The sequence below is a fragment of the Amphiprion ocellaris genome, chromosome 8 (genome assembly GCF_022539595.1).
Source record: "Amphiprion ocellaris isolate individual 3 ecotype Okinawa chromosome 8, ASM2253959v1, whole genome shotgun sequence".
In the NCBI taxonomy this organism is placed as follows: Eukaryota; Metazoa; Chordata; class Actinopteri; family Pomacentridae; genus Amphiprion; species Amphiprion ocellaris.
Window position 1 is genome coordinate 242344 of NC_072773.1, and position 25570 is coordinate 267913.

The 25570-nt window shown below is 46.3% G+C and overlaps 1 protein-coding gene across 1 annotated transcript; it reads right to left on the reverse strand.

Annotated features, from left to right (window-relative positions):
* Positions 1-1156: 1156 nt before the first annotated feature.
* Positions 1157-25115, reverse strand: mecp2 (methyl CpG binding protein 2). Its single transcript, XM_023295153.3, has 6 exons — positions 25009-25115; positions 10223-10409; positions 9917-10140; positions 9638-9831; positions 8193-8329; positions 1157-8097 (listed from the first exon to the last, which is right to left on the reverse strand). The coding sequence occupies exons 1-6, from the start codon at positions 25038-25040 to the stop codon at positions 5734-5736; spliced, it is 3138 nt and encodes a 1045-aa protein (XP_023150921.2). The 5' UTR covers positions 25041-25115; the 3' UTR covers positions 1157-5733.
* Between the last annotated feature and the right edge of the window lie 455 nt (positions 25116-25570).

The window sequence follows — 25570 nt, forward strand, 5'->3', positions numbered from 1 at the left end:
GGTGTGTTTGGGCTCATTGTCCTGTTGGAGAATAAATGATGGTCCAACTAAACCAAACCGTATGGGATGTCATGTCGCTGCAGGATGCTGTGGTAGCCATGCTGGTTCAGGGTTCCTTCAGTTTGGAATAAATCCCCAACAGTGACCATCACTGGGTAGTTCCTAGATGGTTCCTGGTAGGTTCCTGGGTAGTTCCTAGATGGTTCCTGGTAGGTTCCTGGGTAGTTCCTAGATGGTTCCTGGTAGGTTCCTGGGTAGTTCCTAGAGGGTTCCTAGATGGTTCCTGGGTAGTTCCTAGATGGTTCCTGGTAGGTTCCTGGGAAGTTCCTAGATGGTTCCTGTATGTTCCTGGGTAGTTCCTAGATGGTTCCTGGTAGGTTCCTGGGTAGTTCCTAGATGGTTCCTGGTAGGTTCCTGGGTAGTTCCTAGATGGTTCCTGGGTAGTTCCTAGATGGTTCCTGGTAGGTTCCTAGATGGTTCCTGGGTAGTTCCTAGATAGTTCCTTGAGGATACATTCAAAGTTTTTTCAGTTTTCTGGACTGACTGACCTTCAGTTCTTAAAGTAATGATGGACTGTTGGTTCTCTCAGCTGATTGGTTCTTGCCATAATATGGATTCTAACAGTTGTTCAATAGGGCTGTCAGCTGTGGACCAACCTGACTTCTGATGGTTCCAACCCCATTAAGAAGGAAGAAGTTCCACTAATGAACCTTGACAAGGAACACCTGTGAAATGGAACCATTTCAGGTTCTACCTCCTGAAGATCATCCAGAGTATAACAAGAATCTAAAATATATAACATGTTCTGACTTACTCCCCATGTTTTTGTTTCCTCCATAATTCCAGATGTGTTCATTCATAGTTTGATGCCTTCAGTGAGAATCTACGATGGAAATAGTCCTGAAGATAAAACCAGGAAATGAGAAGGTGGCTGCAGACTAAAGACTGCTAGCGTACATGTTGTGTATCTATTGTGTATCTGTTGTGTATCAGTGTGTGTCTGTTGTGTGTCTGTTGTGTACCAGTGTTGTGTGTCTGTTGTGTACCAGTGTTGTGTCTGTTGTGTGTCTGTTGTGTACCAGTGCTGTGTGTCTGTTGTGTACCAGTGTTGTGTGTCTGTTGTGTGTCTGTTGTGCGACAGAGACTCTGAGTCTGGTTTGGGGACAACAAACGCTTTAGTAATAAAGGAAAATAAGAAAACAGGTAGAAACTAGTTTGTCTACAGCGACAGTGTATTGAGTTGACTGATCCACCCAGAGTAAAGCAGAATATTCATCCTGGATATTAGCAACTATGAAGTCACCACACATCACTACTACTCTAGAAACACAACGTGGCTGACATGGTGGCTCCTGCAAGACGACAATATTAGAGGCACTAAACTCTGGAACATGCAATATGGTGGCTGGTTACTGTACTTCTGGGTCCAGTCTGGAGTCCCATCGCAGAGGGAAGCGGACGGGCGGCGGGCGGCGCCCCGTACACAGAGGCTCCGCCCTCACCTCGCTGACATCACGGTGATGTCACCGCGATGTCACATGACATCACGGTGACATCACAGCGACTCAGCTTCAGTTTAATCCTGATGAAGACGTTCAGACTGAAGCCTGCAGAGAAACTGGAGGCTCAGATCAGACAGGAAGTCCAGCTGGAAGTGTGTGTCTGTGTTTGTCTCTTTGTGTGTTTGTCTCTTTGTATCTCAGCTGTTTAGACTTTTAAAAACTTTTCTTGAACTGATTGTTTTTTTCAGACAGATTTCAGGTAACTTGCTGCTGCATCAGATTCTGTTCACGGTTTATTTATTCATTATTTGGGATCAAAACTAAGTTCTGTGAAATATTTTTGCCTGAATTTTAAGAATTTCATGTTTTCAGATCTGAGAATTTTTATATTTTGACCCTCAGTGTCTCCAGAAATCAAACCGATCAGGAGGAGTTTAACCACAGAGGACTGTGGGAGTTCTATTTCTGGAAACATTTAAATATTAGAAAATAATCAATAATATTTCAAATGAAAGAAATTCTTAAGTCTAAAAACAGAAATATTCCTAAATGATTTAGTTTGGGGACCATCTGAAGTGTTCCTTTAGTCTGTGCAGTGGTTCTAAAATGTTCTCTGTATTTAGAACGTTCCTCTGGTTTATTCTGATTTTCAGGTGATTAAACACAAATGAAAAGAGAATGATGAATATTAATAATATCTGATAACACTGGAGGCCGTGGGTTAGTTGTTTTTTTCTGGATGGGTCTAAACACGGTTAGGTCTGCTGCACCACATCCTGCTTTACTGTGTCTTTAAACCAATCAGAATAGTGGGCGGAGCTAAGTGAAGGACAGACTGTGATTAAAATGGAGAATTAACTGGAAGCAGAGCTGCAGGATCCAGGCTGATGATGTCACAGTCTGAGCATGCCCACTGCTGTCTGGTTTAACACCTGAAACACCAGCAGCTCCACGGATTCTCTACATCAGACGATCAAGTGATGAATACACCTGCTGCAGCATTTTTAGTCCAAATATATCCAAAACATCATCTGAGTGGGCAAGGCTGCAGTCTCTCAGGTGTGTCCATACCTGAGTACAGGAAGACCTCAGTTTAGTGGTAATGGCGTTTCAGCGTTATGTTGGAACTGGTTCAGTGCAGTGCTGCCAACTTGGCGACTTTCTTGTTAAATATGGCGACTTTCTAAGTCCTCCTGGCGACTTTTTTTGTCAAAAGCAACTAGCGACAAATCTAGTGACTTTTTCTGGTGTTTTAGAGACTCAAATTAAAGCTTGTATTTTGCTGCAGTTACTGTCCTCAATGAGCAGCAGGTGGCGCTGTGAGCTCCTCCCGTCCCAAAGCACAAGCTGTAAGTCTGGTAACCCCACAGCATCCCACTGTCTGATTGGAGGAGACCCACACCGCTGTCCAGATGGCAGATCCCGTCCTGCTTACAGAGCTGGATGTAAATGAAAATGTTTCTTTACTTTCACACTAAAATAAATCACTGCATTTAGCCTCTAGTTCAAAAACAGATTTTGTGTGATTACACAGCAGCGTAGTGGTCTCATTACTGAGATGGAAAGATTCTTACTGCTTTGGCTGGAAGACTAACAGCAACGGCGTATCCCGGTGAGCTTTTTATACTATAGTTTCAATGTGAGCTAATGACTGCTTTCATTACTGTAGTTGTACAAATAAACTGATCAATATCGTGATGCACAGAACTGCTTCGTTTACATTTTCACCAGAGATCCCATTTTTGTGAAAATCGGCTTACATCACACCGTAGGAACAGAACTCGGTCGAGGACCCCCTGTAGATCTGAATGGATCTGAGCATGCTCAGTACTGATCACTGTGTCATGTGTGCTGCATTCAGGTACTGTGGGAAACATGTTGTACTGGTGCAGAGCTGAAAGGGGTCTGTTGACCACCGGTCAGAGTAGCAGGTGGTCAGGATGTAAATATTAGAGATATTAGAGATGTGGAAGGTACCACTGAAGGCAGCTTTCCCAGCATGCTGTAAATTAGCATACCTCTGAAGTGATCTGAACGCAGCCTCTGAATGACAGTAAGCTGCTGCTAGCAACATTAGCATGTTGGCTGAGGAGGACTCGGCAGCCGTTTTGTGTTTTATTGTTTCACCTGCTCCATATTTTGCTGTCTACCTGCAGATGATGCGTCTGAAACCCTCTAGGACGTCCTGAAGCAGCAGCTCCAGGACCAGGACTCTGATCTGAACCTCCAGGGACCTTCTGCTGGGTGCGTCCAGACCAGGTGAGGCCAGGTGGAGCTCTGCGTACGGACGCTCTGGTTGAAGCCTGCAGGGTCTCCGAGTGACATGCAGGCGGTTGACTGTTCAGACTGGAGGAGTGCAAACTGTTCCAGACATTCAACATGAAGACGAGTAAGATGAGTCCTCTCCCACTCTGTAAGAAGACTAGAACTGAAATGGAGCTACTGTCAGAGTGGGACTGATAGTAAAAGCGCTTCCTTTGGAAACAGAAGACAAACAGACTGATGAAGAGCAGAGTGGAAGAATCCTGGAAGAACCACCTCTTATCAAACCACCAGAACTCAGTCCTGGTTGGGGTCTGGACCAGACTGGAGGGTCTGGATGGAAAACATTCTTCTGTTCATTGTGGCTTTAATGGAAAACGGGTAAGAAAACAAAGTGAGAGATTTCTAAGGAACCAGTTTAAGGTGCAAACCGCCGTCACACATCACCTCTGAGGCTTTCAGTCGAAGACCAGGTTCAGTAAAACAGTCGGTCAGCAGCAGGACTCCGTGGTTCGTGTCCACAGCAGCAGCAGCAATGCATTCTAGGAGCGCCGTGCTGCCGCTCATAAATCTGAGGATATGTAAACTAATCAGGGATGTCAGCAGCTCTTTTTTACTGACACCTCACAGGCCACTGGAGGGCGGAGCCTGTAGAGCATCTGACCAATAGAAACACTGACCAGGTGGACGTCATCAGGTGTTCAATGATGGGAGGAAAATGTGTCTAAAAACACACCTGTGGACCCGAACCAGAGGTCAGGGAGCAGTCAGTCAATGAATCAGTCAGTGAATCAGTCAGTCAGTGAATCAGTCAGTGAATCAGTCAGTCAGTCAGTGAATTAGTCAGTCAGTCAGTGAATCAGCGAATCAGTCAGTCAGTCAGTGAATCAGTCAGTCAGTCAGTGAATCAGTGAATCAGTCAGTCACTCAGTGAATCAGTCAGTCAGTCAGTGAATCAGCGAATCAGTCAGTCAGTCAGTGAATCAGTCAGTCAGTCAGTGAATCAGTGAATCAGTCAGTCAGTCAGTGAATCAGTGAATCAGTGAATCAGTCAGTGAATCAGTCAGTCAATGAATCAGTCAGTCAGTGAATCAGTCAGTCAGTCAGTGAATCAGTCAGCGAATCAGTCAGTCAGTCAGTGAATCAGTCAGTCAGTCAGTGAATCAGTCAGTCAGTGAATCAGTCGGTCAGTCAGTGAATCAGTCAGTCAATGAATCAGTCAGTGAATCAGTCAGTCAATGAATCAGTCAGCGAATCAGTCAGTCAGTCAGTGAATCAGTCAGTGAATCAGTCAGTCAGTGAAACAGTGAGTGAATCAGTCAGCCAGTCAGTGAATCAGTCAGTCAGTGAATCAGTGAGTGAATCAGTCAGCCAGTCAGTGAATCAGTCAGTCAGTGAATCAGTCAGTAAATCAGTGAATCAGTCAGTCAGTAAATCAGTGAATCAATCAGTGAATCAGTCAGTCAGTGAGTGAATCAGTCAGTCAGTCAATGAATCAGTCAGTGAATTAGTCAGTCCTTAGGAGGCCTTTAGATCAGGAAGCGTCAGTCAGTAATATTAGAGTTTAAAGCTGTATAACAGACAAAACAATAAACTATCAAAGTAGAAAATAAATGGGTTATATTCGGGAAGCAATGTTTCGCTCAGAGTAACGTGTTGTTAAGCGTCGGTTTTAGTTCCAAACTACTCTCCCACTCTCCACGGAGACTAGCGGGACACAACAGCTGCCTTTTGATTATATATACACACTTTTTATCGTTTTTTCCTTTTCATTTGTTTTTCCTAGAAAAAGACACTACCTCTCAGTTGCAGTCCTTTACAGAATCTCCAGACAGAATCAGTCCTTCAGCTCTGCTTTGCTTCTATCTGAAAACAATGTAAAAATCTCCAGGAACAGCACAGTCTCATTCCTCTTCCACCCGGCACAGACTCTGTCAGTCAGCTGATCAGTCGGCTTGATTCTGACTGATCAGCTGACTCTCTCGCTGACGGCAGTCCGTGACTCTACGGTTTCCTCTCGGCTGGGACACGGGACGGCTGACTGGGGGACGATGTCTCTGAGCTCCCTGCCCTCACCTGCTGCCTCCGGCTCCGCCCGGAGTCTGGCCCTACCATCTGCTCCAGGCACAAGTCCGGCTCCGGCTGCTCCAGGAGGTCCGGGAGGCCTCGAAGTGCTGTTTGACCCTCCTCCTAAAACTTCCCTGCTCTCCAATACCGCAGCTGCCTCCCCTCGCCCCTCTGGCTTGACAGCCTCCATGCCGATGTCTCGGCTTGGGAGCACGCTTCCTCTGCCGGGCCGAGTGGTACTCAGGTCCTGGGGCTGTTCGCTCTGGTTCTGCTGAGTGGGGACAAGGTTGGTCCTGGTTAGGCTAGAAGATGGTCGGTGGGGTAAGAGGTGCTGCACATGCGGCTGGGTGAGCTGAGGGTGGGGTTGGGGGCGCTGCTGGGGCTGCTGCTGGGTCTGAATTCGCTGGAAGTGGGGCTGCGCTTGGGACTGGGACTGAAGAGGCCTTGAATGGGGGACAGACCGTCTGGGTTGTTGTCTGTACTGAGTCTGGAGTTGGTGTTGTGATGGGTGCCTTGTCTGCGGTTGGGGCCTCGCCTGATGCCTGGGCTGCAAGTGGGGCTGAGGCTGGGGTGTGGTCCTGGACTGGGGCTGAGGTGGAGGCTGGGTCGGGGTGCTGGACTGAGGCTGAGGTTGAGGCTGAATTGGGGTCCTGGACTGAGGCTGAAGTTGAGGCTGAGGTTGGGCAGAGGTTCTTGGCTGCAGTTGCGATTGAAGTTGGGCTGTGGATCTGGACTGGGAGTGACTCTGAACTTGTGTTAGGGTCCTGGACTGGAGCTGAGGTTGAGGTGGGGTCCTAGCTTGTGGTTGGAGCTGAGGCTGAAGGGACTGCCGGGGCTGGGACTGCTGTTTAGGCTGGGTCTGGGAATGAGACGGGTGCCTGGTCTGGGATTGAGGCTGAGACGGGTGCCTGGGCTGGGGTTGGGGTTCAGATGGGTGCCTGGGCTGGGGTTGGGGCTGAGACGGGTGCCTGGGCTGGGGTTGGGGTTCAGACGGGTGCCTGGTCTGTGGTTGGGGTTCAGATGGGTGCCTGGTCTGTGGTTGGGGCTGAGACGGGTGCCTGGGCTGGGGTTGGGGCTGAGACAGGTGCCTGGGCTGCGGTTGGAGTGGTGCAGGGGACTGGGTTTGTGTTTGTGGATGTCTTGTCTGAGAGGGTTGAACATGCAAGATGGATGGGGGCTGGGGCGGAGCATGCAAAGCCTGGGGCTGGGGTCGATGCTGGGCTGGTGAGTGAAGGGGCTGTGACTGGGTTTTCTGGTCGGTGGGCTGAGGATGCCTGTGAGCTGGAGGCAGGGGCTGTTGGAGCCGTGGTTGGGGAAGGACATGTAAGGTGGGAGAGGACTGGGCCACTGGATGTCGAGGCTGGGCTGGGGCCTGACTAGAACTGGGGGATTGGTGGCGTAGCTGAGGGGCAGGATGCCGAGGTTCAGGCAGGGACTGTGGTCGAGGAGCTTGCAGCAGGGGGGCAGACGGAGGCTCGACTTCAGGCCTGGAGGGTGGAGGAGGAGGAGGAGGAGGAGGAGGAGGCTGATCCAGCATGGAGGCAGATGACTGTTGGTGGCGATGATGGTGATGGTGGTGGTGGTGATGATGGTGGTGCTTGTGCGGTGGTCGCTCCTTCCGTTTGTGGCTCTTTGATTGGCTGATGCTACTGCTGCTGCTGCTACTCTTCCCCCCTCCTCCTCCCTCTCCTCCATCCTCTCCTCTGCCTCCTCCCTCACTAGCTGTTATTCCCGTTTTCTCCTTGTGCTTCCGCCCTTTATGTGTCTTGTGTCCGTGTGATTGGCCGTCGTCTGAAGCAGACGGCTGCTTTGTTGACTGTGATTGGCTCTGTTCGGAGGGGGCAGGCTGAGGCTCGGAGCTGGGACCTCCCTCCTCCTCTGCAGCAACCCTCCTACCAGTCTCGGCTGTTGGAGCTGCCGGAGTCTGAGCTCCCTCTCGCTCCTCCACAGTCTCCCTTGTTTTACGTTTTTTGATTGGCAGGGCTGTTTCCTGGACGACAGGTTTGCTGGAAGACTCCTTGGCTGCTCTCCGTTTGGCCTCCGCAGCCAAAATGGCAGCAGCAGCATAGCTCCCGGCCGCTGTGCTCGCAGAGGCCGATGCAGAGGAGGTGGATGCCGTGGGAACCGATGATGGTGCCGAAGCTGAGGCGGAGGCCGGTTTCCTGCCCCGTTTCTTGGGAGCGGTCTGTGGTGGAGGTGGCAGTTCCTGCTCTGACTTCCTCTTTCTGCCGGGACGAGATTTGCTCACGAGGGCAGGAGACACCACCTGCAGAGGAATCACCACATTTGAATAACACTTTACTGCATTTCACTGTAACTTCAACAGTAATACCCGATTGTGTGACAGACTGACAATGATACCTTTGAAGTGGTAGACGTAGTGCCAGTGGAGGATTCTGCCTTGCCAAATGGCATCTTGACCAGCAGTTTTCCTGGAGTTTTCTCGACCACGCGCTTCATGGCCACGCCCTCTGTAGCCTGCCGAATCTTCCCGCTGCCTGTATGAACACAGAGAGATAAACACATACACAACAAATACCATCCATCTACCCTTTTCCTTCTGCTTATCTGGGTACAAGACATTCCACTTCCAACAGCGTTTTCCAGTTCCTCTCAAGGTGTTACCAGGGCAATCCTGCAGAGAGTTCTGGGTATACCCTGGGATGTCCTCCCAGCTGAAAACCTTCAAAAGAGGGTGCCCAGGATGGTCCTAATCAGATGTTGAACCACCTCAGCCGGCTGCTTTTAATGCAAAGGAGCAGCAACTCTACTCTAAATTTGTCACCCTATCTCTAAGGTTGAGCCCAGCAACTGAACTGAAGCAACTCATTTTGGCTGCTTGTATCTAATTTTTTCGCTCAGTACCCAGAGCTCATGACCATAGGTAAGGGTTGGAATATAGAGAAAATACACACAAAATACAACCAGAGTCCTATTCCATTATTCCTAGCTGCGGTATTCAGTAAAGTGAGAGCTCTACCATGGAGTTCTGCTCAATTTTCACCACAACAGTTCAGTACAATGCCCGCATTATGACTGAAGATACACCAATCCAACTGTTCATCTCCATTTTCTTGTCAGTTGTGAGCAAGACAAATGTCTTCGCTTGTTGCAGTCTGATGAAACCAACAGAACCACATCATCTGCAAAAATCAAAGGCTCTGCGGTTCCCAAACTGGACACCCTCCTCATCCTGGCTGCACCTTCAGATGTGACCATGAATGTCACAAACAGGATCCGAGACCAGAGGGAACCCTGGTGGAGTCCAGTAACCACTGGAAACATGTTTGACTTTGTGCTAAGAATTTGCTCTAAACAAGGGTCTCACTTTAGCTCTACAAAGACCAAATGGCTTGGAGCCCTGGTACCCCATACTCCAGCAGTACCCCCACAGAGCCTCTTGGGGGATATGGTCATAAGCCTTTTCCAAGTCCACAGAGCACATGTGTACTGACTGGTCAAACTCCCACGACACCCTCAGAAACTCTGCAGGGTACAGAGCTGACGGAATCATTGCTACTCCTGAATCTGACGTTATTCAGTCAGTCAGAGTCTCCCTTCCACACCCTGGAATGAAGTTTCCTGGGGAGGCTGAGGTGTGTGATAAGAACCAGAATTGTATGACATGTCTCCATGTGTTGTGTTCTGTGTGTGTGTCTGTGTGTGTGTGTGTGTGTGTGTGTGTGTGTGTGTGTGTGTGTGTGTGTGTGTTCTTATACAGTGAACACAAAGCCAGATAAAACCTACAGAGAACCACAAACACTGAAGATCATCTGACTTCAATAGTGCAGTTCAGCATTCAGTACCTTTGGGGCGCCCACGGCCTCGTCCCGATGGCTTTACCACCTTAGGTTTCTTTGGGGGGCGCTTCTCACGGCGGGATGGGCTTCCTCGCCCAGTGACGGTGAAATCAAAATCATTGGGGTCAGTGGTGGTGTCGCCAACCTTCTGGAAGTAGGCAATGAGCTCCACCTTGGAGCGAAACGCCTTCCCCTCTGAACTAGACAGCAAGAAATCCACACAACATCATCAGTGACATTACCGCATGTACTCGCCTAAACACCTGCAGGGTAGGCGGGGCTTACTTGATCAGGTAGACATCAAACTTCCCAGCGGAGCGTCCGGACTTCCTCTGCTTCAGTTTGCGAGTCCAGCCTTCGGGCAGCGACGGGTCATCATATAGTGGGCCGCGGTCCCGGATAATAGAGCGCCGCTGCCTGGGAGAGCCAGCAGACTCGCTGCCAGCAGCTGATTCTGAGCCCGGTTCTGATGGACCCGGCTCTGAGGGGCCCGCCACCGGCTCCAACACCTGAGGGATGGGGTGGTATGAATAGATCACACGGGATGATATCATGTTGTCCGCTAGGTGATAAACTCTACCCCCTCTGTACCTGTGACTCCGCCCTTGTCTCTGGCTGCCCGGTTGTTGAAGGCGTGGCCGAGGCTGCTGTCTCCGACCCCCGGTCGGCATGGCGACGCTCTCTACGGGCCTTCTTGGTCTTACTGTGGGACCGGTCTCTCTCTCTGGAGGTTTGCTGGGGGTCAGCAGGTCCCTCCTCGCTCTCCTGCGCTTCCTCCCTGTGGAAGAGATGAAGTCATGCTTGTTAATATGACATCATAATGACATTAGGTGGTAGAATCGGTATACGCCCGCAGAAAATGTTTAAAACAAGATCTCTTCAGAACTTTAAGTTGCGGGGACTTTGGGGATTGTACAGGGAACAAAAGGTTCTTCATCCCGTTATCTGTGTTTCCACCACAAAGGCACTTTTCCCGCAGCAACACAAATATATGGCGACTTTAAACTTGTCCATCTTGTTCCCCTTGCATCACAGACTCATCCCCCCCAAAGGTTCCTATTTACCTACGAAGTTACTTATTCATCTATTCTTTTTGGTTTCCAAATGAAACCAAGTGATTGCCAGAAACCAAAAGCAGGCTGTTTTGATTTTCATGTTTTGATTCTGTCACCTGAGATTGTTTTCCCTTTTAGGCTGAAAAACATAGAAGAGAATTTTTTTTTGTTTGTTTGTTTTTAACAGATTATTTGCCGAAACTTAGATCCCAAATGCTCATCTGGCATAAGTTTGGCTTCATGTGATTCTTGATATTTTTCTGATAGAAAAGTTTCAGTTTGATTAAGCTGAAAGCTTCTGTTTGCTCCATCTCTTCATTTTAAATAAAGTTTGCATTCTTAGAGCTTGTGTTTCAACCTTGTTTTAGAGACAGATGAATACATGAGAATGAGTTTGAATGTTTTGTTTGTTTTCTTCATTCTTTTAAATGCTAAAACAGACCAGTTTGTTCAACTTAAAATTTAAAAGCCCAACATGGTTCACATTTGGCTCATACATTCTGAAAGTTTGAGAGCTCCACATAAATGTTTGAGGAAAACCTGGTTATTAACACACAAAAACACTAGAACATGAAGTTATTAACACACCAAAACATTAGAAGATGTGGTTATTAACATACCAAAACATTAGAACACATGGCTATTAACCCATCAAAACATAAAAAATGGATAGGTGTTAACAAGTGATGCAGCTGGAGCTGATGCTGCTAGGTTAATGCTAACATTCAGAGGTTAGCATTAGTGGCTTACGCTATCTGGAGCAGTGTAACATATTTCTAACGTCAGATTAACTTTAACTAACTGACAGAGAAACAACCTGCAGAAACTGAGCAAGAAGCACCAATCAGGACATCAGCTGCTTCCACAGTGGCTAATGCTATGCTAACGGCTAGCAGCTAGGTTAGTAGGGAGCCACAGATTAACCTGAAACAGAGTCTGGATGACAATAACTAAAAAAGCTTTAAGATCTGGACCTGAGTGGGAAATAAAACAGAAGAGCAGTAGACAGAACTGCAGGAGACAAACTTATTGATGTCAAGTTATCGATTGATCAATCAATCAGTAAACAGGAAAGCTTTGGAGCATCATGTGATGTCATCTATGCCATCACTCTAATTTCTACTGTACATCCATCCATGTTCTTCCTCTTATCCGGGGTCGGGTTGTGGAGGCAGCAGATGAAGCAGGTCATTCCAGACGCTCCTCCTCCCAGCAACACTTTCCAGCTCTTCCTGGAGGATGGATCCCGAGGCGTTCCCAGGCCAGATGAGCTATATAATCCCTCCAGAGGGTTCTGGGTCTACCCTGGGGTCTCCTCCCAGGTGGACCTGTTCAGAAAACCTCCAGAGGAAGTCTCCCTGGAGGATGTGAATTAGATGTCCAAACCACCTCAACTGGTTCCTTTAGAGGTGAAGGATCAGCAGCTCAACTCCGAGCTCCCAGTGGATGTCTGAGCTTCTCCCCCTATCTCTAAGGCTGAGCCCAGACACCCTACGGAGGAAGCTCATTTCAGCCGCTTGTATCCACGATCTCATTCTTTGGGTCACTACCCAGAGCTCATGACCATAGGTGAGGGTTGGAATGTAGGTGGATGGTAAATGAAGAGCTTCTCCTTGCGGCTCAGCTCCATCTTCACCACGATGGCTCGGTACAACGCCCGCACTACTGCTGCTGCCACACCAGTCCACCTCTTGCTCCATTTTCCCATCACTCGTGAACAAGATCCCAAGATACTTGAACTCCTTCACTTGGGGAAGCAACTCCCCCCTCAACCCAGAGGGAGTAATCCACCGGTTTCCATCAGAGAACCACGGCCTTGGACTTGGAGGTGCTAATCCCCGCTGCTTCACACTCAGCTGTAAACCGCTCCAGTGCTGTTGAAAGTCATGGTCTGAGGAAGCCAACAGAACCACATCATCTGCAAACAGCAGAGACGCGATTCTGAGGCCCCCAAGCCGGACACCCTGCTCACCGCAGCTGCGCCTTGAGATCCTGTCCATGAACACCACGAACAGAATCAGAGACAAGGGTTAGCCCTGGTGGAGTCCAACACCCACAGAGAACGTGTCTGACTTTGTGCCAAGTATGCATACACAGCTCTCACTTTGGTTGTAAAGGGTGATGAATCCTAAGGCCCAGTAACCTCCTAAATCAATCAACTAAATTAATTAACTATCAGAGGATTACTGGACCAGCTCTCCATCTAACGGGTCCGGTTCCCGTAGCCCATATGGGTCAACCCAGATGAGATCTGAGGAACGTTTTTAAGCTGGTAAGCGAGAAAATTCGCCTAGCTCCTAATTGCCTCCATCCAGACGCCTATCCTGCTTCCTCTGATAACTAACTCAACTGAGTAGCCACTTTCGAATGGTCAAATTAATTACCAGTCACGTCTGTTAACGGCAGCTTTTCTCTCATCGGATTCTGCACTTGGTAAGTTGCTAGGTTTAAATTTAGAGGTTAAGGAATGGATAACCCCAAGGATAAGTTTAAAAAAGGCCACCCTCGGCCCCAACAACTAGGTAATCTGACAGAACCAGTTTTAGATGTAATGCACACAGTAACCTGACTTTTTACAAACTGAGAAGATATATGTGGTTAATTCATCATCATGATAAAAATAAATAGAATTTCCAATCTGTTAACTTTAATTGCAGGATAAATGTTTTATTATAATCTCAGCAGGAAAATAGCAATAGCCCATAAATCATCAGACAACCAATTAAACATTAATTTCTATAACAATCCTCTAATATGACCCCTAACTGGAACTATGCTTTTATCTAAGAAGAGCAATAATCACCCAAACTATGTAATTTGGAGGGGGAGAGCAGACGGTGTGGCCACACCTGCTGCTCACCTGAAGACCGACGCCCCGCTGGGCTCTGCTCCAGGGAGGAGGTGGAGAGAGAGTTCAGTCCAGATTTAGATCTGCTTGTATCCATTTTTGTTCTTTGGGCCAGTAAAAACTTTGTTAATCCATTCTGGTGTTAATCCTTTGGAAATAGTAGAGTTCAGTTATATTCCTTCAGTCAGCGTTATTTTTAGATCACAGTCTTTCGTAATCCTCAAACAGTGCAGAAAGAGCACTCCTTCAGTCCATAATTCCAATAGAACAGATATTCCTTTGCAGATCATGTTGAATCCCCCGTCCGAGTTACGTGGTAAAATCCCCTTTGCTCAGAGCATTTCTACCCTGGCTTGCAACGAGTGACCACCTCGCAACGACTCCCAACTTGTGTCTCGATCCAGTGTAATTTATACAACTGAACCTTTTGCACATGCAAGAACTGCACCCTTAATTAACATACGTGATGACAACATCCATCCTCCTCCTTACTCGTGCACTGCTTCCATCCACTGACCTCGTGGCCTCTGCGTGCTCTGGAGGAACTAAAACCATCCACTCTGGACTGTTCCACCAGCCCCCCCCCAACTCATCCTAAGACCCCTCCATGTTTGAGGAACTGAAACTAACTGTTTGGACTGTTTGGACCCTTCCACTCAGTCTCACTTTTCTATTAATGTATTTGTTCCATCTGCAGCTCAGAGCAGGCCTCCGGTCAGGAAACAGATGTCAGACTCACAAAAATCCTTGACGTCTATTTCGAGGTTAATAACCTTTACTGTGAACACTTGACCCCAGTTCACCTTAGCTCTTGACTTCTCACTTCATTACTAAGTTAAAAACCTTAGTTTAACAATAATCAAAACTCTTTCTAAAACATCTCAGTTTCATAGTAATCAAAACTCTTAAAAGCATTTCCATTCAATAAAGCATTAGTTCCTCATATTTGTCATATCAAAAACATCAGTTTCCCTGGTAACCAAAACACCACTTTTCAGTGAGTTGCTGTTCTGACTTAGTTACTTCTTAAACAGAGATTATAAAAATAGGTATTTGAGTTAGCTTTAACACATTTATTAGGTTATAGCATGAATCAGTTATAAATCACAGGTTATAATATCACAATGTTCCCTTATTTAGCTGTTATTCTGCCAGAGTCTCCCCCTTGTGGCTGATTCTGGGATCTCATACCGCCATGTTTCTCAACACCCCCTACTATGAGATCACAGTCAGCCCTTAAAAATGACTGATTCTGGGATCCCATATCTCCGTGCTTCACAACAAGGGACTGGATAGCTCGTATCAATGAGCCCGGTACCCCATACTTCCGCAGTACCCTCCACAGAGCCCCTCAGGGGACACAGTCATAGGCCTTCTCCAGATCCACAACACACATGTAGACTGGCAGGTCGAACTCCCATGACCCCCTCAGAAGCTCCGCAAGAGTACAGAGCTGATTCACCATTCCATGACCGGGATGGAATCTGCATTGTTCCTCCTGAATCCGAAGTTTGACAATCGGTCGGAGCCTCCCTTCCAGCACCCTAGAGTAAACATTCCCGGGCAGGCTGAGAAGTGTGATACCCTGGTAGTTGGAACACATTCTCCGGTCCCCCTTCTTGAAAATGGGAACCACCATCCCGGTCTGGCACTCCACAGGTACCACACCCAATGCCCATGCCACATTGTAGAGACGCATCAGCCATGACAGTCCAACGATGTCCAGAGCCTTCAGCATCTCAGGGCGGATCTTGTCCACACCTGGTGCCACTGAGGAGCTTCTTAACTACCTTGGTGACCTCTGCCACAGATATGGACGAAGATTCCCCCGAGTCTCCAGGCTCTGCCTCCTCCACAAAGGACGTGTTTACCAGATTCAGGAGTTACTCAAAGTGCTCTTTCCACCGCTCGACAATGTCCCCAGTACGGGTCGGAAGTTCTCCCCATGGACTGTACACAGCCTGGGGAAAGCCATGCCTCCCCTTCCTGAGGTGTCAAAAGGTTTGCCAGAACTTCCTTGAGGCCAACCGAAAGTCTTTCTCCATAGCCTCTCCAAATTCCACCCATACCCAAGGTTTTGCTTCCATGACTGCTGCAGCTGCCACCCTTATGGCCAACCGATACCTGTCAGCTGCTTTAGGAGACCCCCAAGCCAGCCAGGCCCGAAAGGCTTCCTTCTTCAGCCTGACGGCTTCCCTCACCGCTGGTGTCCACCAGGTTTTTGGGTTGCCACTGCAACAGGCACCAGTGACCTTCAGGCTACAGCTCCTAACAGCTGCTTCTGCAATGGAGGCTTTGAAGATGGACCACTCAGACTCCATGTCCGCAACCTCCCCCAGGATGCTGGAGAAACTTTTCCAGAGGTTTAAGTTGAAAACCCCACGGACAGGATCCTCCGCCTAAGGCTGGGCGATAAATTGATTTTATCGATTAATTCGACTTTGTACTTAATGTCGATTCATTTTAATGAAAATCGATTTTCTCATCAACATCCGCCACCACCCGCTGAGCTCCCGTAGTTCAGAGTGCGCGCCCCCCTCCCCCCGCACTTGATACACAAACAACATGGCGGCGAGCGGTGCAGGTCTAAAGGCACTTGTCCACTAGATGCTATTTTCCCACACAGCAACACACCGCATATGTGAATCGCACGGACGGCGGGCGGTCACTAGCGGACCACAACATGGTCACATGACAGCGCTTGAGCAACAGCGACTGCTACGTGGTCACGTGACCAAGCTTTCAGCTGGACAGTCCGGCAGACAAGTCGGATAAACACAGCGGCTCGGCCGCAAATTTTCCCTTTTATTTCAAAAACACTTCAGCGAAAAGTATTTCTGAAAGCATTTGAGGCGAGAAATAATCTGTGCAGCAGCTGAATCTGTCCTCGTTTTAGGTCACCGACGCCTAGTTTATAAGTTTGAGGACAGTTTCACCATGCGTGGAATCTCTGCATGCCTCACTGAATTTGCATTAAGTAGAAGTCAGTCTACTTTATGCAAATGAGCTGCGGCCCTCTCCAGGTAAACCACCGGATCACAGCTGGAAGCGCACCGCAACCGGACCAGCATGCCACATGCGGCGCATTTCCAGCTGCGATCCGGTGTGTTTACCCGGAGAGGGCTGGAGCTTATTTGCATAAAGTAGACTGGACTCCGCCATGCAGAGATTAGGTAGAGGGTTAAAAAAAATAAATCGTGAATCGGGATTTTTTGTGAAAAAATCTGAGATTTTTTTTTTAGGCCATATCGCCCAGCCCTACCTCCACCAGACATTCTCAGTTCACCCTCACTACACATTTGGGTTTACCAGGTCTGTCTGGCAGTCTTCCTCGCTATTGGATCCAACTCACCACCAGGTGGTGATCAGTTGACAGCTCTGCTCCTCTCTTTACCCAAGTGTCCAAAACATACTGCCGCAGGTCTGATGATACAACTATGAAGTCCATCATGGACCTTTGACCTAAGGTGCTCTGGTACCAGGTACACTTATGAGCAACCTTATGCTCCAACATGGTGTTTGTTATGGTCAGTCTGAATAGCACAGAAGTCCAATAAGAAGCACCACTCGGGTTCAAATAGGGTAGGCCATTCCTCCAGATCTCCCCCCTCCAAATTTCTTTGCCCACATGAGCGTTGCAGTCCCCCAGGAGAACTATGGAGCCCCCAGGCGGTACCCCTTCCAAGAACCACCCAGAGACTCGAAGAAGGTCGAATACTCTGAACTGTTGTTCAATGCATAAGCACAGACAACAGTCAGAGTTTTCCCTCTGCAACACAAAGTCACAGAGAGGCAATCCTCTCATTCTCCAGGGAGAACTCCAACAAAGTGGTGCTCAGCTGGGGGCTCATGAGTATCCCCACACCCGCCCGGCGCCTCTCACCCTGGGCAACTCCAGAAAAGGACAGAGTCCAACCCCTCTCCAGGATTCTGGTTCCAGAACCCTTGCTGTGGGTGGAGGTGAGCCCAACTATATCTAGCTGGTATCGCTCCACCTCCCGCACCAGCTCAGGTTCCTTCCCTGCCAGTGAGGTGACGTTCCATGTCCCCAGAGCAAGTGTAACATGTACATGCGGCCCAAGTATTTATTTCAATATTTTAGGATTTAGGATTTAAAGGTAGGCTAGTTCAAAAGATCTGGCTCGGCTCTCGGAGGTGATAGTGCAATAATAAAACACAAGACAGGAATTCAAAGTTGGTGTTGGTACCATATATTAAAGTGAATTTTGACATACAAAATATAATATAACCATAAATTATAACCAGAAACAGAAAACCCAATTATTTACAATCTGCAGAGATATTGTTTAAGTGCACTTGAGTGGAGTATTTACAAAATAATAATCAAAAAACAAAAAAAACTGCTCAGCCCACAATGGGGAAACCAGTTTGGGATCTAGTCACATGCACGGATGGATTTAGGACTGCACAGTTCGGTCCGGACAGGTTGTTCAGTTCATTCCGACCGGGTATAATTCAAAGAGTCCTTGAAGGTCCCACACACAAGTTGGCCAATGCCCATGGGCCATAGGCTATAGGCCTCAGGCCTCGAGTGTGCGAGTGAGTGGGTGTGAGTAAACGTGGGGGGTGGATAAAGGCTGCCACAGCCTCCTACCAGTACCAGCAGAAGGTGTAGACCGAGGTTCTGGGACTCCAGGTAACTTAGCTCGCCATCTGGGGATTACCCCAACAGGATGCAAGGGGACCTGGCCTAGATAATATATATAAACAGGACCATGCATCAGAAATCGTCAACACTAGCTAGTTCATTTCATAGAATCTCAATTATTGTTCAGTTACTTCCAACAATTAATTCTTTTCTTGTGTACACAGTATATAACATCAATGATTCATTTCATAAGTCAGTTCATCCCATTTGCAACAATAGAACAAATAGAAAAGTTCACAAAATCATTTGACCAATGTTTTGTCAAAATGCTATTAATATTTGAATGCTCTTTAACGTAAAGAACGATTATATTTGAATGAATGTGAGCGCTGTATTAGCATGTCAAAGGCTAGGTGCTATGTAGCCAGTCTATAGAATTGCCTTGGTTCGACATGCTAATGCTAAGCTAGCGCAACCATCAAACAAATATTTCAGACAGACAGACTCACCAATTCCCTTGACAATCCCGACATATACCGCGGCCAAACGGCTCCTACTCCCGCGGTACGCGATGACTAAAAAGAACATAACCATCGGATGAGTATTTTTGATGTTAGAAAGGTTATTTTAATAGAACCGAGCGCTACTGACCTGTGGCAGCTATCCAGTGTGCTTCCCCAACACGCTACTGAAGGGGAACTAGCGCCGGGTAGCTTTTATCAAGCAGCACAGGCCGAGCAAGCGACGTGATTGGTCAGCTACAGCTGAGCGAGCAATGTGATTGGTCAGCCACAGCTGAGCGAGAGCAACGGTTTAACGGTCACATGATGAGAGTGACGTATAGAGAGCAAAGGTGAAAGGTAAAAAGTCACATGACTAGGACAACGTATCATATATTTTATTTTAAATGTATCCTCTATTATTTTAATATAGTCTAATTTAAACCTGGGTTACACGAGTCTACGCCACCAGGGGGCGGTGCACCTAGACACCTGCTCCTGCCTACTGCCCGGTGGGCATAGCACCTGACCCCAATTTCCTGCCCAGTGAGAGTGGTAAGCCCACTGGGCGGCGACCCCGTTTTATTTTTCGGGCTGTGCCTGACTGAGCACCACGGGGCCCCCAGGCTTGGCCACCAGATGCTCTCTGGCATCTGGTAGCCTGTCAGCATGTCAGACGTTAAGCATTTTGTACCGGCAGGTGTTGAGAGATATAACAGGACACAAACATCATGGCTCAGTTCCTGCACAGCAAAACAGGAAATACAAATAATAAACTGCTTCTCCTTCCTCTTTTTATTAAATACTGGTTTACTGAACAGACTGTGGTAGTTTTTTTTCTGATGAAAACATTTAAGGTACGTGTCCACTAGATCCGTCAATTTCTTGGATCCTATTCATTGTCTATGTGAAATGCACTGCGTTGCATGCTGGTCCGGCTGCAGTGCGTTTCGAGCTACGATCCGGAGCATAAAGTAGACTCAACTTCTACTTTATGCAAATTTTATGCGGCGTGCTGAGGTCCAACGCATCGTGAAACTGTCCTCAAACATCTAAACTAGCTGTTGGTGACCTAAAACCAGCACAGATTCAGCTGCTGCACAGCATGTTTCTCGCCTCAGATGCTTTCAGAAATACTTTTCATTGAACTATTTCCGTAATAAAAGAGAAAGTTTGTGACTGAGCCGCCATGTTGGTCTGGCTTGAAATCCAGAAGCAGACAGCTCTGAGTCGATGCGTTCATCCAATCAGGGGGCAGGAGTTGAACACTGGCTACTGGCCTCAAGTACACGCCCACCAAGCGAGGGATATTCAGATGCGACGCGTTTACATACAGGAAAAACACATCTAGTGGACACGGAGCATTGGCAGAAGTTTCTGTCTGGTCCAGTCGGATCAGTTGTAAAGAGCTGCTGACTCACCGCTGAAGAGGCTGCATCACCTCCAGCAGGGGTTAAACCCGACAGCAGCGTTTCATGTCCACTGCTGTAGAAACACTGATGGAAACTGTTTTAAATTCAGCTCCACATGTTCCGCCTCTAACATGTTCTGTCTCATGGTCAGACCGTTCTGGATCTGCCACAGTGTAGAATGGTCTGACTGTACCTCACTCTCATTCTGTAGTTCTGTAGTGTAGAATGGTCTGACTGTACCTCTCTATCATTCTGTGGTTTTGTAGTGTAGAATGGTCTGACTGTACCCCTCTATCAATCTGTAGTTGTGTAGTGTAGAATGGTCTGACTGTACCTCACTCTCATTCTGTAGTTCTGTGGTGTAGAATGGTCTGACTGTACCTCACTGTCATTTTGTGTGTATGTATATATATGTATATATATATATATATGTGTATATATATATAAATATATATATATATACATATGTGTATATGTATACACATATACATATATGTGTATACATATATACATATATAAGTATACACACATATATGTGAATATATATATATATATATATACACACATACACATATATGTATACATATATATACATACACACACACACATATATATATATATATATATATATATATATATATATTGACTGCAGATTTTTATTGAATGGCCAGTTGTAAATGGCTTTTTAAATGCTGAATATAAAAACTAAATAAAAAATATTTGAACAAGCTCATCTGAAAACGCAGTCAGCAGTTATTCATACATGGAGTGCAGATATTAGCTTAATGCTAGCAATAGTTTACCCACGTTAGCAACACTGAGTTGGCACTGGGCCCAATTAACTGAAGCTACCGATATGTTATGTAGCTTTAGCTGGACATCAATATTTAGAGAATGTCTGTTTAACTTGTAAAATATATTATGAGTTATCTTCAGCTAATAACTTTTCTCCGGTAAGTCACTGCCCTGTTTTCCAAGACGACCCTCCTCTGACTCTCTGACCTTCTACCTGGGTGCTGGACGTGACGTCACTTTAAGGCAGCGCTTTCGCGAGTAATTAAAGTCGTATTAACCCGACGTATCAAAGAGTAGGTACTGAGCAAGATAGTTATCTCTAGTTTACCTTAGTGCTCGTGAGTACCCGACACAGTGCAAAACTCTGCTGTGAAGGTGGAGACATGCGGCGGTGGGGTATTTGCGACGATCAAAAAAATTTTTTTTATAAAAAGACATTTGAAGGAGTGGCCGCCACAATAGCAATAGCTCTAGAAAATGACCTCCAGCAGACCACTGATGTGAGTGTCTCTGAACAAACAATCAGAAAAAGACTTCATGTGAAAGGTCTGAGGGCCCAACGTCCTCTAGGGGGCCCTGTGCTCACTGACCGGCACCGTGGAGCTCGGCTGGCATTCGCCATAGAACACCGGAATTGGCAGGTCCATCACTGGTGCTCTGTGCTTTTCACAGATGAGAGCAGGTTCACCCTGAGCAAGTGTGACGGACATGAAAGGGTCTGGAGAAGCCGTGGAGAAAGTTATGCTGCCTGTAACATGGTTTAGCTTGACCGGTTTGGTGATGAGTCAGTGATGATCTGGGGAGGCATGTCCATGGAGGAGCCCACAGACCTCTACAGGCTGAACAATGGCACTCTGACTGCCATTAGGTATCAGGATGAAATCCTTGGACCCACTGTCAGACCCTACGCTGGTGCAGTGGTCCTGGATTCCTCCTGGTGGACGACAATGCCTGGCTTTATGTGGTAAGAGAATTCATGCAGTCCTTGGAGGATGAAGGAATTGATACCATTAACTGGCCCCAATGCTCGCCTGACCTGAATCCAATAGAACACCTTTGGAACATTATGTTTTGGTCCATCCAACACCACCAGGTTGCTCCTCAGACTGTCCAGGACCTCAGTGATGCCCTGGTCCAGATCTGGGAGGAGATACCTCAGGACACCATCCATCGTCTCATTCAGAGCTTGTCCCGACATCGTCAGACTGCATACAAGCACATGGAGGCCATACAAACTACTGAGTACCATTCTGAGTTGCTGCCAAGGAATTTCAGCAAGATGGACCAGCCTGCACCATCAGTTCTTCACTTTGAGTTTTGGGGTGTCTTGAATTTAGCCCTCCTGTGGGTTTATAATTTTCATTTCCATCAAACAATGTGGCATCTTTTCATTCCCAATACATTATCCAGACCATATCAATGTAAATATCCAGTTTGTTTTTTCCCCGCATTGAAATATGATGTGTTTTCAGTGTTCCTTTAATTTTTTTGAGCAGTATATATATATATATATATATATATATATATATATATATATATATATATATATATATATATATATATATGTGTGTATGTATATATATATGTGTGTGTGTGTGTGTGTGTGTGTATATATTCACTGTTTTTTATACTATGTTTCTATGTATGATTGTGTTTGTGGAAAAAAAAGGTCTTAAATCTTGAAATTAGGATCATATTATCTTTTCATGCTTTAAATGTCAACTTTAGTTTATCAATCTGAGATAAACATGTTTATTTGGAACACTGGAACACATCAGCACACAGTAACACACAATATAACACACAATAACACACAGTAACACACAATAACACATAGTAACACAGTAACACACAGTAACAAACAATAACACACAGTAACACAGTAACAAACAATAACACAAAGTAACACACAGTAACACAGAATAACACACAGTAACGCACAATAACACACAGTAGCACACAATAACACACAATAACACAGTAACACACACAGTAACACACAATAACACACAATAACAAACACAATAACACACAGTAGCACACAGTAACACACACAGTAACACACAGTAATACACACACTAAGACACAATAACACACAGTAACACACAATAACACATAGTAACACATAATAACACAGTAACACACAGTAACAAACAATAACACAGTAACACAGTAACAAACAATAACACAAAGTAACACACAGTAACACAGAATAACACACAGTAACGCACAATAACACACAGTAGCACACAATAACACACAATAACACAGTAACACACACAGTAACACACAATAACACACAATAACAAACACAATAACACACAGTAACACACAATAACACAGTAACACACACAGTAACACACAATAACACACAATAACAAACACAATAACACACAGTAACACACACAGTAACACACAATAACACAATAACAAACACAATAACACACAGTAGCACACAATAACACACACAGTAACACACAATAACACACACAGTAACACACAATAACACACACAGTAACACACACAATGACACAATAACACAGTAACACACAATAAACACACAATAACACACAAAAACACACAGTAACGCACACAATAACACACACAGTAACACAACAATAAGACACACAGTAACACACAATAACCACACAATAAAACACACAATAACACACAGTAACACACACAGAAACACACAGTAACACACAATAACACACAGTAACACACACAGTAACACACAATAACACACAGTAACACACAATCGCACACACAGTAACACACAATAGCACACACAATAACCACACAATAACACACAGTAACACAATAACACACACAGTAACACACAATAACACACACAACACGCAGTAACACACAATAACACACAGTAACACAATAGCACACACAGTGACACACATAGTAACACAATAACACACAGTAACACACAATAACACACACAGTAACACACAATAACCACACAATAACACACAGTAACACACAATAACACACACAGTAACACAATAATACACACAGTCACACACAACACACAGTAACACACACAGTAACACAATAATACACAGAGTAACACACAACACAGTAATACACAGTAACACAACAATAACACACAATAACACACAGTAATACAACAATAACACACAATAACATTAACACAATAACACACACAGTAACACACAATAACACACAGTAACACCAGTTTCAGTGTGTGTTATTGCGTGTGTTGTGTAGCTATCTTGTACTATTGTGTTATTATGTGTGTATTATTGTGTGTGTTACTGTGTGTTATTGTATTATTGTTGTATTATTGTTGTGTTATTGTGTGTTACTTTGTGTTATTGTGTGTGTTATTGCGTGTGTTATTGTGTGTTACTGAGTGTTGTTGTGTTTGTGTGTTACTGTGTGTTGTTGTTGTGTTTATTGTGTTTTATTGTGTGTTATTGTGTGTTGTTGTGTGTGTGTTATTGTGTGATATTGTGTGGTATTGTTGTGTTTCTTGTGTGGTGTGTATAGCTGTGTGCTGAAGCTGCAGGTGAAGCTGTCACCACAGGAAAAGGAAATGAACACACACACACGCACGCACGCACACACAGAAGTGTGGCTCAGTGGCACTGAGGCAGCTGGATGCTAACAGGCTAACATGAGCAGTTCACTAGTGTGTGTGTGTGTGTGTGTGTGTGTGTGTGTGTAGGTGTGTGTGTGTGTGTGTGTGTATTTGTGTGTGTGAGTGCGTGTGCTGTCCCCCTCACATATAAACAGTGTGTTTGCTAACAGCTAGCAGCCCGTTAGCTCCGTGCCTGTGTGACGGAGGCGAGTGGAAGCGCCGCCGCTGACCGGGGAAGGGACGCCTGTGACAGATACCGCCGGCCCGACTTCCTGGGGAGTTGCCGTGAAGTCGTGGCGGCCCAGCGGCGCTCACACGGCGAGCTAAGCTAAGGCTAACCTCCGCTCCGGCTACAGCGACAGCTAAAGTCCACTCTGAGCCATAACTTGGTGACGTATTCCCGCTAACCCCGCTCCGCGGAGACGGCCCGGGATGGAAATCAGCGCACTTCGGCTTCGATAAAACACACGACCGTAACGGATGCGCGGCGGCGGAGCGGCGGCTCGGCGGCGCGGGGAGGAGGATAGAAGGTAAAAAACACTTACAGTCTCTGCTCTCCGCTCTCCACGGCGGCCATTTTTATTTAAATAAATAATTTTATATTAAAAAAAAGCTCCAAACATCTCCGCTCCCTCCCGCTGCACCCCGCCCCCTCCGCTACAAACACCGCGAGATCTGCGGCGCCGTCACCTCAGGTACACGCAGGGGCGGTGTAGTCTCGCGAGATCAGGCGAGACGTTCAGGATCCGGGCTGAAGTGTGTAAAAATATTAAGGCATGGGACTGCAAATGAGCTTATTGATCACTGATCAATCCGATCAGACTGTAGTAAACGGGCTCATCAACACAGACTGAGAGTATTCTATCATCAGTAGTGGAGAAAATACTACTAAATACACGAAAACAACACAATATAGATTGAAAAATGGATTTTAAAATACAAAACACCACTATAGCGATGCTATTTATTGTCAACATCACGTCATATATTTACATTTTCAGTAAATTTTATTTTATGTACATTTGACATTTTATGTCAAATGTACATAAAATAAAATTTACAAAATACAGAGGTGGGAAAAAGTTTTCAGACAGCCTTAAAATTTTA

Bases quoted from the DNA above. Each gene is read 5' to 3' on its own strand.
- mecp2 (XM_023295153.3), bottom strand. From the start codon at position 25,040: ATGGCCGCCGTGGAGAGCGGAGAGCAGAGACT. The intron at 10,410-25,008 runs GTAAGTGTTTTT...TCTCTTCCACAG, and splicing joins GAGAGCGGAGAGCAGAGACT to GGAGGAAGCGCAGGAGAGCG. The intron at 9,832-9,916 runs GTAAGCCCCGCC...CTTGCTGTCTAG, and splicing joins TTTGATGTCTACCTGATCAA to TTCAGAGGGGAAGGCGTTTC.